General features: G+C 65.2%; 2 protein-coding genes across 2 annotated transcripts; one reads left to right on the plus strand and one right to left on the minus strand.

Annotated features, from left to right (window-relative positions):
* Positions 1-1,879: 1,879 nt before the first annotated feature.
* Positions 1,880-3,592, plus strand: VTJ83DRAFT_6245 (uncharacterized protein; the record flags this gene model as incomplete). The annotated part of the gene is made up of 1 exon (XM_071012935.1): positions 1,880-3,592. The coding sequence occupies one exon, from the start codon at positions 1,880-1,882 to the stop codon at positions 3,590-3,592; it is 1,713 nt and encodes a 570-aa protein (XP_070863872.1).
* Positions 3,593-4,279: 687 nt separating this feature from the next.
* On the minus strand, positions 4,280-12,317 carry VTJ83DRAFT_6246 (uncharacterized protein; the record flags this gene model as incomplete). The annotated part of the gene is made up of 2 exons (XM_071012936.1): positions 4,280-12,062; positions 12,223-12,317. 2 exons carry the CDS (start codon positions 12,315-12,317, stop codon positions 4,280-4,282), a joined length of 7,878 nt encoding a protein of 2,625 aa, XP_070863873.1.
* Between the last annotated feature and the right edge of the window lie 720 nt (positions 12,318-13,037).

Below are 13,037 nucleotides of genomic sequence, written 5' to 3' on the forward strand. Positions count from 1 at the left end.
AATGGGAGAACCAACAAAACGAGGGTCGAGGCCTGTGTGAAAATGGCACAACAGGCACAGGCAGGGCTGCCAGGGAGCCGAAGAAAGAGAGGAGGGTTGTCCAGAGACAAGGGAGGTGTGATATTAATGGATGTCTTTTTTGAAGGTCTTGTCCCTCTGTGTCCCTGGTTGATGAACCCGGTCGCGGAACGACACTCGGACCGCGTCAAAATTTCCCCTGGTTCGACACCACGACAAACACGATGCCGGGTCGTCTCCTGCCCAATGGAGACCCTGTCCTGCTGAGCACAATTCCTTTGGGGAAAAAAAAAAAAAGCCTTGTCGTCGGCTTTTCCCTCCCCCCCCTGAGCAATGCAACCCGGGACGAACCAGGGCATCACGAACCTTGAGAGGTTGGCCCAAGGGAGGGAGGCGGGGGGGAGCCAAAGGCCCGGAAGATCAGATTTGGGGAATGCTTGGCAGCGATCCGAGTGAACTGCGTACCTTCACAGTAATGTACGGAGTATTAACTAACGTTACGGGTGGAAAATGAGTGGAACAGCCCGCCGCTGCCCTGCTTGCCACCGGCTTTCCCTGTTTCAGGATCTATTCCTGGGTTGCTGATTGGCCTGCCGTGCGGCCCAGGGGGGGCCGTCTTGGGGCTCCACGGCCTGTGGCAGCGAGGCTGGGCAAATTGTAGTGTCGCTTCGCTGCGTCTGCATCAACTTGCCGTATCCACCACATCCACAACGGCCGTCACCAATGTTGGACCCCAAACGGCACATGCATGGCTAGAGCGCAAGCGACCCCAGCGGTTGACAATGCCCTGTGGATTCCGCGATGGAGGAACAGCTGAGGAACAGCTCGTAATGATGCCATCGACATTGGAGGTTTTTTTTTTTTTTTTTTTTTGGCGGTGGCAAAACATTGGCTACCTCATCAGTGACCTATCACCACCGTTTCGTAGGGAGGTTGGATCAGGCCACACACTCAAGTCGGACCGGTTCTGACAGTTCGTTTTGTCGAGTGGAGCGGCCTACACACGCCTGAGTCAAGCAACGATCTTCAAACGCTCCTGCAGTAACAGATATTCGGTAACTCGGGTACGTACCTGGGTCTCCCAGACGAGAGAGAGAGGAGAGAGAGAGAGAGAAAGAAAGAGAAAGAACACAAGCTCGCAAGCCTTTCTTGTGTGGTACAAAGTGTTCCGTACGGAGTACCGCGAGGGCTGGGCTTCTCCGACAAGCGGCTTTCATGCATGCCACAGACGAGCTGTACTCGTACGTAGGTACCTACGTACGCAGTATAGTACTGTGCTAGCCACGGCTGGCTACTGACGAAACCCCATTGTTCTGAGCCATTGGCCAGCATATACGCCAAGGTATAATGCGAGAGGGAGAGCAACAGCGTTCTGCGTGTAGCGGGAGGTAGCTGGGCAGCGTACACAGTAACTCCTACATACCACAGTATAATGGTACTAGTATGTGCAGTCTGTGGGCATGTACGCGCTAACGAGCGGATAACTAATATCCACTCCTTGTCCTCGCAGTTCCCCCGTAGGGCTCCAGGGGGCTTTGTGGACTTGTTTGGCTGACATCGTGCATGCCTTCTGCGTGGGTATTTCGCCAAGACTGGAACAGCCTCGATCCAATCGAAACGTCGGGTTTGTGGCCCAGGTGCCAAGACCAGCATGTGGTCATAGCTCCTCCAACAAAGAAATCTTGGCGCTGCACGAAAGCTGCGCGGCCCCACCGTCCTCACCTTTCGCTTCGGGCGCTTTGCGCTCAACGGCCAATGTTCCATGTTGGACGACGCCATGGAACCTGCAAAGCAAATCTCGTCTTGACCGCTTTGCAATCCCCTCGTGCTCCCTCGTCTCTTGCTCGAGCTCATTGAAGGGATGAGGCCCCTGCTTGCCGGCACCGGCAGGTCGTATTCCTGCTTGCGGTGCCTGCAAGCCTCGACCCGGCCCCGGCTTCTTGTCGCCTCGCCCCGCCATCATCACCTCCCACTACCACCACCACCACCACAAACACCAACACCCACGCCGCGATCCTCGTCATTATCACCATGTCCGCCCTCGGCCGCCTTCTACCATAGCACCCCTTCTCTCCGCCAGGACCAAGCACCATCCCCGATCTCCTCCGAGCACCAGCAACCCGACCCCCCGACCGCTCGTGCCCCGCCCACCGCCCCCAAGGCCGTCCTCAACCTCAAGCACATCCGCGAGAACGCCGAGCTCTACGCCCAGAACGCCCGCGACCGCAACTATCATGCCGCCGCCGCCTACCCGGCTCGCATCAACGACCTCTTCTCCCGGTGGCATGCCACGCGCCACCAGGGCCGCGGCCTCCGCGTCCGGAGCAACATGATCCGCCGCCTGCTCGCCAACCCGGACCCCACCCGCGACGAGAGCGGCGACGACGAGGCGGCCGAGCTGCGCTCCCTGTCGCGCGACGAGCTGATCGAGGAAGGCCGCAAGATCAAGGCCGACCTGGCCGCCCTCGAAGATGCCGAGGCCGCCATCTCGGCCGAGATGCACCGCCTCGCCCTGGCCATCCCCAACCTCACCAGCGACGCCACCCCGCGCGGCGACGAGCCCGTCGTGCTCAGCTACATCAACGACCACCCGGAGCCCGACCCCTCCGCCTCGGACCGCGTCTGGCGCTCCCACGTCCACATCGGCGCCGAGCTGGGCATCCTCGACTTCGCCGGCGCCGGCACCACCTCGGGCTGGGGCTGGTACTTCCTCGTCGGCGAGGCCGCCCAGCTCGAGCACGCCCTCGTCAGCTACGCCCTCGCCGCCGCCGCCCGCGCCGGCTGGCGCCAGGTCAGCCCCCCGAGCATGGTCTACTCCCACATCGCCGGCGCCTGCGGCTTCCAGCCCCGCGACGCCCACGGCGAGACCCAGATCTACGCCATCGCCCAGTCCCCCGCCGACGCCGCCCGCGGCAGACCCGAGTGGTGCCTGGCCGGCACCGCCGAGATCCCCCTGGCCGCCATGAAGGCCGACACCACCATCAACGAGCCGGAGCTGCCCATCCGCCGCGTCGCCGCCTCCCGCTGCTACCGCGCCGAGGCCGGCGCCCGCGGGTCCGAGACCAAGGGCCTCTACCGCGTCCACGAGTTCACCAAGGTCGAGCTCTTCGCCTGGACCCCGCCCGACGCCGCCGCCACCCGCGAGGTGTTTGACGAGATGCTCGACCTGCAGACCGACATCCTCGGCTCGCTGGGCCTGCACTGCCGCGTCCTCGAGATGCCCACCGCCGACCTCGGCGCCTCGGCCTACCGCAAGTGCGACATCGAGGCCTTCTTCCCCTCGCGCCGCGACCGCAACGGCGGCTGGGGCGAGGTCACGAGCACCAGCATCTGCACCGACTACCAGACGCGCCGGCTGGCGACCCGGCTCAAGCTCCAGAGCGCCGGCAAGCTCGACTACCCGTGGACCGTCAACGGCACCGCCCTCGCCGTCCCCCGCGTCCTGGCCGCGATCCTCGAGAACGGCTGGAACGAGGCCGACAAGACGGTGACCATCCCCGAGGTGCTGAGGCCGTGGATGGATGGCAAGGAAAAGATCGGGCCGCCCAACCACCTCCTCAAATCATCTCCTTGAGGAGGATGGTATCCGATATCACGTTGCAGACGTGGCAGGAGAAATCAATGAGAAGCAGCCCTTGAGCGTGGTGTACTATTATGCTGTATCACATGTTGACGACTCCATGTCCGAGGAAAGAAAGAAAAAAAAAAAAGGGGTTCCTCAAACAGAGAAAGCACACACACATCTGGGTGATCAAGGCCATTGTCATCTTCTTCATTTCCATGGACGAAGGGAACCTAGCTATATAGCGACATGTAGTATAGGCACATGGGCATTCACAAATCCGCAGAAAAAGGGCTGGTTGGAAGGACACGAGACAAGGTACAGCTGAAGTATCATGTACATTACCATTGGGGACTTGACTAGGTAGCTAGCTATCCATAAGAAAAAGCCATCATCATGACTCCGCAGCATACCATACCACACCATACCATACCATCCCTCAACTCGCATCCTCCTCTCGTCTTCCTCCTTGCTATCCGTCATCCGTGCCCAAATCATACGACGACTACGACCGCCCATCAAACCATCATGATTCATACATGAGAATAAGAATAAAGCAAGACACAAGGAAATCCGACAAAGGAAAGACCATGATCCATCATCCGTCATCCATCATCCGTCCCATGGGCGGCAAACCACCACACCTCCCCCTCCTGTTCCGTTGGGGCCTGGGGCCTGTTCATGTGATGTGGTGTTTGTTTAGCTCGTCGCAGCAACGGGCACCGCACCAGCAGCAGCCGCTGTCGTCGCCGCTGCCGCCGGGGCAGCCGCCTCGTTGCTCATCGCCTCTCCCTTCTCCTCGTCACCCTCCTCCTTACCAACCACGCTCTCCGTCCAATCGCTCGCGGCATCATCATCATCATCGTCGTCGTCGTCGTCGTCCTCCTCCTCCTCCTCCTCCTCCTCCTCATCGTCCTCCTCCTCAGCCTCCTTCTCACCAGCCGCCGCCCGGGGATCCTGACCTTCCTGATCCGACCAAGGCTCCTCCTCGTCGTCGTCGTCATCGTCGTCGTCGTCCTCCTCCTCGTCATCCTGCTCCTCCCGACCCTCGCCGGCCTCCGGGTTGATCACCGTTGTGCCGTGGCTCGACCTGCGCAGGCTTCTGGTTTCGTCATCCGGCTGAGGGCCGCCGAGGTCGCTGAACCGGTCGTCGTCGTCGACCTCCTCCTCCTCCTGCTCCTCCTTCTCCTCCTCCTCGCGCTCATCGTCGCTCTGCTCCTCGGCCGGCGGGGCGAGCTCGCGCGCGGCATCGTGCTCGGCATCCCCTCCCTTTCGGAACCCGCCGTCCAGGTCCTCCAGGTCGATGTCGAGGTTCAGGTTCTCCTTGTCCTCGCCGGCCGACGCCGAGCCGCCGAGCCCGAGGTCGCCGTACCCTTTGCTTCCGCCGCCCGTGGCGGCGCCCCAGCTGGTCTTGCGATGCCGGTCGCTGCCGCTCCGGGCCGCCGAGAGGCCCGGGCCGCCGGCGGTCCTAACGCTCTGGCTGCGCTTGATGCCGCCGACGGGGACGTTGTTGGTGATCTGGGTGAGCGAGAAGATGCGGCGGGCGGCCGACGAGGCCGACCCGGACGCGGCCGGGGACGAGGACGAGCCGGCGGCGCCCTTGCTGCGCGAGGCCATGGCCATGGCGATGGAGCTCCTCGGCTTCTCCGACCCTTCTCCGCCGCCGGGCGTGGTCGCTGCTCCCGACGACGACGACGACGACTTGTGCGCCGACGAAACCCGCTTGCGATTCATGGCCGCCGCCGCCGCCGTCGCCCGGTTGGTCTTGGCCATAAGAAGCACCCGCGAGTGGTCCATGACGCCCTCGAGGATCCTCCGCTCGAGGCTCTCGGCGCGCTGCTCCATGTCGTCCAGCTCCTCCCTCCGGATCCGCAGGGCCGTGTCGAGAGCCGACAGGTCGGCCGTGAGGCGGTTCTTCTGCTTCTGGAGGCCTTCCTGCTCGTCGCGCAGGGCCTGGAGCGAGTCGCGCAGGCGAGATTCCTCCTCCTTGAGAGCGGCGAGGAACTCGGCCCGCATGGCCTCCTGCTCGGCGCGGAGGGCGGCGTTGGCCTCCTTCAGGCGGGCCTCCTCCTCCATCAGGTTGGCGAGCAGCTCCACCTTGAACCGCTCCTGGTCTTCCTTGAGCGTGGCCTTGATGGTCTCCTGCTCCTGGCGCAGGGCGTCGTTGGCGGCGCGGAGGCGCTCCTGCTCCTCCTTGAGGCTGGCCGCGAACAGCTCGCGCAGCTCGTCCTGCTCCTTGCGGAGGCCGGCGTTGACCTCCTTGAGCAGCGCCTCCTCCTCGCGGAGCGACGACAGGAAGCCGTCCTTGAGAAGCTGCTGCTCGTCGCGAAGGGCATCGTTCATCTCCTTGAGCCGCTGTTCCTCCTCGCGCAGGTTTCCGAGGAACGCCTCCTTGAGCTTGTCCTGCTCCTCCTTCAGGGCCACCGTCGCCTCCATCAGCCGGGCCTGCTCCTCCTGGAGGTTGGCCAGGAACGACGCCTTGAGCTGCTCTTGCTCCTCGACCAGCTTGGCCGTCGACTCCTTGAGCCGCGCCTCCTCGGCCATGAGGTTGGCCAGGAACTGCTCCGTCACCTTGGCCTGCTCCTCGGGCAGCGTCACGGTGATGACCTCGCGGAGACGGAGCTCCTCCTCGCGGAGCGTCGCGACCAGGGCGTCGACCTGCTCCTTCTCCTCCTTGCGGCGCTCCAGCGCGATGGTGGTCTCCTGCAGCGACCTCTCGCGCTCCTCGCGCTCGTCGGCGATGCGCTGCGTCTGCGCCGCCAGGAAGGCCGACAGCTCCGCCGCGACCGCCTTGACCTGCTCGTGCACCTGGTCGAGCGTGCCGAGCTGCTCAAACGCCTTGTCGGCGACGGCGGTGTGGCCGACCAGCGCGTCGAGGCGCTCGAGGACGGCCGCGTCGTCGTACTTCTCGGGCGGCGGAGGCAGGATGGGGTTCTCGACGCGTTCGTGGATGGCCGCGGCCGTCGTCTTGAGCGTCTCGTACCTGTCGGCGAGCGACACCATGAGCTCCTGCACCGTCTCGAGGATCTTGGGCTGGTACTCGGCCACCTGGCCCTGGAGGCCGTCGACCTTGCCGATGGCCTCCTGGACCTGCTCGCGCGTGAGCTGGTGCTCCGTCTTGGCCTCGGCGTGGTTCTCGTCCGCCTTGGCGGCCAGGTCCTCGACCCGCACAAACACCGTCTTGCTCGCCTCCTCCATCTTCTCCAGCGAGTCGGTCACGGCGCTGCCCAGCGTGTCGACCAGCGTCTTGAGCTCCTCGGCGATCGCCTTGGTGCCGCCGACCGCCGCCTCCACGTCGGCGTCGCGCGCCTCGGCCTTGGTCGCCCGGTCGTCCAGCACGAGCTGCAGCTCCTCGTGCTTGGTCGCCAGCTCGCCCAGGCGCTCGTCCAGCTTGGCGACGACCGCGTCGACGTTGGACTGCAGCTTCTCGTCGAGCTCGAGCTTGACGCCCACCATGGCCGTCTTGGAGTCCTCAAACTCGAGCTTGACCGTGTCGAGCACCTCCTTGACGCCGTCCGAGAGCGAGTCGTTCTTGCGCACGCTGGCCGCGAGGGCGTCCAGGATGTTGTGGATCGAGTCGACGCCCCGCGCGCCGTCGGCAAGCTTGGACGCCATCACCGTCTCGAACTTCTCGAGGATGGTCTTGACCTCGGCGATGCCGACGCCCACGCCGACCGTTTCGGCCTGGCGCTCCTCGAAGGCCTTGGCGGTCGCCTCGGCATGGGCGTCGATCCGGTCCCGGAGATCGCCAAGCCGCGCTTCCAGCGCCTCGATATCCTCCTTGGACGGCACGCCGAGGAGATCGACCTTTTGGATGTGCTCGACCAGCGACTTGGTGTCCAGGCACACCGCCTCGACCGCCTCGACGTCCGTCTTGGTGACCTTCTCGGGATCCTCGAGGGCCTTCTCGTGGCGCTCCTTCATCTCGTCGAAAGCCGCCACGACCTGGTTGACGAGCGACTCGACCATGGCCACGTCCTCGCGGCGCGACAGCGAGTCGACCTGCGCGGCCAGCCCGCCGAGGCTCTGCCGGGTGTCCTCGACCAGCTTCTCGAGCGCGTCGATGTGCTCCTTGCGCGAGACGCCGTCGACCTGGTTTGCCAGCCCACCGACGCTCTCCCGGGCTTCCAGGATCATGGTCTCGAGGCTGTCGATGTGGTCCTTCTTCACCATCTGCTCGCCGTCCATGAAGTCGTCGAGCTTGGCCTTGGTGTTGCGCAGGATGGTCTCGATGGCCTCGACATCTTCCCGCGTGGCCGGGTCCGTGAGCGCCGGCTTCGGCGGCGCGTGGTGCTCTCGGGTCGCCAGCTCGTCCACCGTGTCCTGGATCTTGCGGATGCTCGCCTCGAGGGACTCCAAGGGCGCGATGTTGGGCATGGACCGGAGCGCGGCCGAAACGTCTTGAAGCTTCTTGTCCATGTGCTCCAGGTCCTCCTTGGACATGGGCGAGACGCTGGGCCGGGGGGCCGACTCGAGCGCCTCGACCTTGGTGCCGAGCTGAGCGATGAGCGCCTCGAGGTTCTTGATGTCGTCGTGCGTCAGGGCCGGCTGGTCGGCAGGGACCACCGACCGGGAGGCGGTCTCGGGGCTGACGGCTGCCAGGGAACGCTCGGTCTTGGCCTCCTGGCGAAGCGCCTCGATGTCGGCGCGCACGCTGTCGAGCCCCTCCTTGAGCGCGTCGAGGATCTCGTCGTTGGCGGTCAGATCGGCCGGCTTGTCGCGAAGGTTGGTGATGCTCGCCCGGATGTCCCCGAACCCCGCCTCCAGGGCGTCGAGGATCTCGGTGAGCCCTGCGATGGGGCGGGCGCCGATGTCCTTGCGGAGAGCGTGGATGCCCTCGTGCAGCGCCTCGAGCACCTCCTTGTTGCCGGCACCGTGGTTGCCGGCGTGCGGAATGACCGGGACGAGCGACGAGTTGACGGCGTCGCGCAGAGAATCGATCTCCTCGCGCAGCATCGTCTTGGACACGTCCGAGGACTTGGTGATCAGGTTGGCAAGCTCCTCGCGGAAGCTGTCGAGGGTAAGGAGAAGCTGGTCCGAGACCTGCTCCGGCTCGCCGCCCGCCTTGGCGCGGTCGACGTAGCCCTCGATGTCGGCACGCAGCTTCTCGAAGCCGTCGCGGGCGGCATCGAGGATCTTCTCCGTGTCGCGAGCATTCGCGGCGATGCTCTCCTTGGCCTCGGCAGACGCGGCCTTGATCTCGGCCTGGAGCAGCTCCTTGATCTCGAGGAGGCGCCGGAGAACTTCATCGTTGCTGCCGCCGCCGCCACCCTCCGCCGGGGTCGACGCGTTGGCCCGAGCCGCCGGGAAGTCAAACGCCTGGAGCTCCTTCTTGACAACCTCGGCCAGCTTGGCCTCGGACAGGTCGAGCGATCCAAGGCCCTCCTTGACCGCATCGACGACGTCGCCGCGCGACAGATCCGCGCCGGAGCGGGAAAGCGATGCCGGATCGAACGACTCCAGCGAGCGCTTCACGGCGTCGGCAACCTCCTGCGACAGATCCAGGGCCTCGAGCGCCTCCTTGACCGCGTCGGCCACCTCCACGCGCGACAAGTCAGGGCGCCCGGTCAAGGACTCGGTCAGGCGAGAAAAGTCAAAGTCGTCCAGCGCCGTCTTGACCGCGTCGGCAATGCCCCTGGAGAGGTCCGCCGCGTCGGCGACGTTGGCCCGGGGGACGTCGCCCACGGGCGGCGAGGCGGAGCGCGGGATCGCCGAGGCGGGCACGAGCGCCTTGGAGTACGGCTCGGAAAAGTCGACGTCCCTGAGCGCGTCCTTGACGGCGGCCGCGATCGTACCGTTGAGGTCCAGGCTCTCGATGCCCTCCCTGACCGCGTCCGAGACGTCCACGCGGGACAGGTCGGGCCGGGGGATGCCGGCCGCGACAGCGGCCGCAAAGTCGTATGACTGGATCGCCTGCATGACGGCGTGGGCCACGTTGGTCGGAAGCTCGCTCCCGTCCAGGCCTTCCCGGACGGCGTCCATGATCTCCGAAGACAGGTCCAGGCCCTTCAGCCCGGACCTGACCGCGTCCGAGACGTCCCCCTTGGTCACGGACTGCGGCACCAGGGCGTTGGCGTAGACGGCCGAAAAGTCAAACGCCTGCAGGCCCTCGGAGACGGCATTCAGCACGTCGCCCTTGGTAAGGTCGGCGGCCGACGCCGCGGCGGCCGGCTGCGGAAGCTGCCGAAGCCCCTCCTTAACGGCCTCCAGCACGTCCGCCCGTGTCAGCTCCAGGCCCATCCCCGGCGCGACGGGGAACTCAAACTCTTCGAGGCACTCTCTGACCGCCTCCATCAGGTCGTCCCTCGTGAGCGGCGGCGGCATGTCGACCTTGGGCGGGATGTACTTCTTGAGCGCCTCGGCCACCGCCTGGTGGACTTCGTCGCGGGTGGCGCCGGGCGGGCGGTCGTCGCGCGGGGCATACGCCCTGAGGCCCTCCTCCAGGCAGGCCAGGACCTCTTCGCGCTCGAGGCCGATCTGCTGGATCTCGATCTCGGGCTTGTACTTTTCCCAGGCGTCCTTGACGGCCTGCACGACATCCTCGCGGCGGAGCTCCTGGCCCCGCGGCTTGCCGGCCTGCGTGTCCTTGAGGGCGGCGCGCACGCTGTTGTAGATCTCCTTGTAGTCGATGGCCGACACGGCCGACGGATCGCCGCCGCGGGATGCATCGGCGGGGATCGCCGCGCTCGCGAACGACTGCCGGCGATGCTCGCGCAGGAGGGTGCTCATCTGCTGCGTCATCTCCGCCAGGCCCTGGTCGATCACCTCCATCACGTCGGCCTTGGTGGCGGCCGCGGACTGGCCCGTGGCGGCGCTCTTCTCGGCCACCTCGTCGAGACGACGGCCGATGTCGCGGCCCATGCCGAGGACCTCGCCGCGCAGCTCGCGGACCAGCGCCTTGGTTTCGGCGGTTAGGCCGCCGCCTTGCGTGACGCTGTCCTTGACGCCGCGGATGGCCTTGAGGATTTCCTCGTGCAGGGCGGCGTCGCCGGCGGCGCCGGCGGCGCTGCTCCTGTCGGAGGGCTGGAAGCCGGCCGTTGCAGCGTGCAGGAAGTCCAGGGCGCTGCGGTGGGAGCGGTTGTCGTCGTCATCGTCGAGGCCCCAGCCCCTGTCGCGCGTCCCTCCATCGCCGCCTCCGCCTCTACCTCCGCCGGCGGCCGCTGGGACGAGAGCCTGCTGCTGAGCGGACCTGACGAGGTCGACGAGCTCTTCGAGCTTCCCGGCGGTGGCCATGCCTGAGAGCTTCTCGGCCAGCTCGGTGAGGCGGCCAAGCAGGTTTTCCTGGCCTTCCTTGGTGCCCATCTCGCGGATGATCTTCTCCAAGAGGGCCACCGTGGCGGGCGAGGGCGCCGTGTCCGAGACGAGGGACGGGGTGCTGAGCAGGGATTCGCGGTCGAAAAAGCTGGTGGGGGAAGGGATGCGAGGAAGAGAGAAGGGGCGGGGACCGGCCGACTTGGTGGACTGCGTGGGAGACGAAGGATGATGGCGGCCGTCCATCATCAGAGGCCCCCCGTAGGGGTCCCTGACGGCGCCGCGGTTCTTGACGTCCGAGATGAGCTCGCGGAGGCTCTTGCGAATGTCCTCATCGCGGGCGTTGGTGGCCTCCTTGAGGCTCAGCAGATCGGTAGCGTTATCCCTGCTGCGTCGGCTGAGGGTCGCCATCTCCTTCTGGAGGGTGGTGGCGATGTCCGTCAGGGTCAAGATCTGGTGGGACAACGACTCGAGGGAGCTGGCCGTCTTGAAGATGCCCGAGGAGCCGTTCGTAATGTTAGCGAGCGGCACGCCGGGCTCCTTGGGAGCCGGCTGGGGTGCGGGCACGGGATGGCTGGGGGTGGTGGTCGTGGCGGTCGTGGTGGTCGTGGTGGTGCTAGCGGCGCTGCTAGCGGCGGCGGCGGCGGTGGTGGTGGTGGTGGTAGTGGCGCTGGCGTTGGCGCAGCTCTGGGCGCTCATGTTCTGCAAGGCGATCATGGTGGCCGAAGGAGGGGGCGCGTTCTCGCCGAGGATGTTCTGATGAGACCGCCGCGCGATTGGACGGATGATGGGGGTCAAGCTAGGACCTGGCGTTGGAGTGCTGGTGGACGACCGTTCCTGACTGTAGTCCTTGGCCTCCAAGAAGGCGTCCCTCGTGTCCCTCCGCTGCGGCGTCACGGGCCGATCTGACTTTTCGGGCGAGCGTGGGGCACCCTGGACGGGCTCCCCGCGGGCGGTGGCCTCGAGCATGAGGCTCAGGTCCTTGACGGTGGACTGCGTGCGGCGGTGCGACGACCGCAGGTTGGTAGGGCTCGGGGTGTTACGCTCGGGCGACGAGTCGATCCGCTTGGGCCGGTGCGGCACCAGAGAGGCCGAGTTCTCGCGGGCCTTCTCGGCGATGGCGGCGTGGGCGCTCTGGATGACGGGCGAGGTGCCCGGGCGGGAGAGGTTGGGGGATTGGGGGTGCATGGGGAGCGGAGGAGGCGCCCGCTCGGGATCGGAGCTATCCCACCTGTTCCGAATCAGCGACCGCCAGAGCAGGGAGGCCATGGCGCGGCAGCATGGCAGCGTGCATGGTCCGAGAGGGTAGAGAGAGCCGTGATCCCTGGGCTGCAGGCCCTGGTGCAGGCTTCGGCCAAGAAAGCTCGCGGCGGCGATGGAAGACGACTTACATGGGCACCAGAGCGCGGACGTGATCTGTTGAGGCGGAATGCTGGTGTTTCAGCGGCGGCAGCTCACGAGGAGCGTCCCTCTCCACGGGAGGCATTGTGTCGTCTGTGTTCTTGGATTCCCTGAGGAATGGAGGACGGGGGGACGGGGGGTGTGGAGCAAAAGGCGGTGGAATGTGGGTGATGGCGGGAATGCGAGGGGAATGCGAGGGGAATGCGAGGGGAATGCTTGCTGACGTCGGGGTATCGTGGTCGTTCAAAACAAAAAAAAGGCAATGCAATTTCTCGCTTTCGTCTTCCGAGTTCCAGACTCTGAGCAGCCCGAATCAGCAAAAGACCAAGAGCGGCGCAGCAGAAAAAAAAAACAACAATCAGCAAACACGACGCCGAGGTGTGGTTGTTGTCTTCGTCGTCGTCGTCGTCGTCAAAGGCAACGCAGAAATGCGCTGCAGGGTATAACTCATCAAGTCGTGTTACGACGGGACGAGGGGAAAAACAACAGAGAGGACAAAGAGCTGAGCCCCCGGGAGGGACCAGGCCATTTCAACCACCAACCAGCTCTTGGATTGGGTTCTGTGTTGGCGCCGCCCGAGCCAATTGCCTCTGTCGCTGCCCGATTGCTTTGTTGACTTGTCGCGTTCCCAGAGCAACGCGGGAAGCGCTGAACCGGGGGTGGCCAAGTGGGGGGGCGGGGAGGGGGGGGGCGGGGTGTGGGGTCTTCAGCTCTCGAAGAACGGGAGCTGCCGTCGTCAACCACGGCGCAACCTGACCGACCGAGTCAGGGACATCCAAGATAGGTAACTAGCTACGAAGGATAC

This window comes from Remersonia thermophila, chromosome 6 (genome assembly GCF_042764415.1).
Source record: "Remersonia thermophila strain ATCC 22073 chromosome 6, whole genome shotgun sequence".
In the NCBI taxonomy this organism is placed as follows: domain Eukaryota; kingdom Fungi; phylum Ascomycota; class Sordariomycetes; order Sordariales; family Chaetomiaceae; genus Remersonia; species Remersonia thermophila.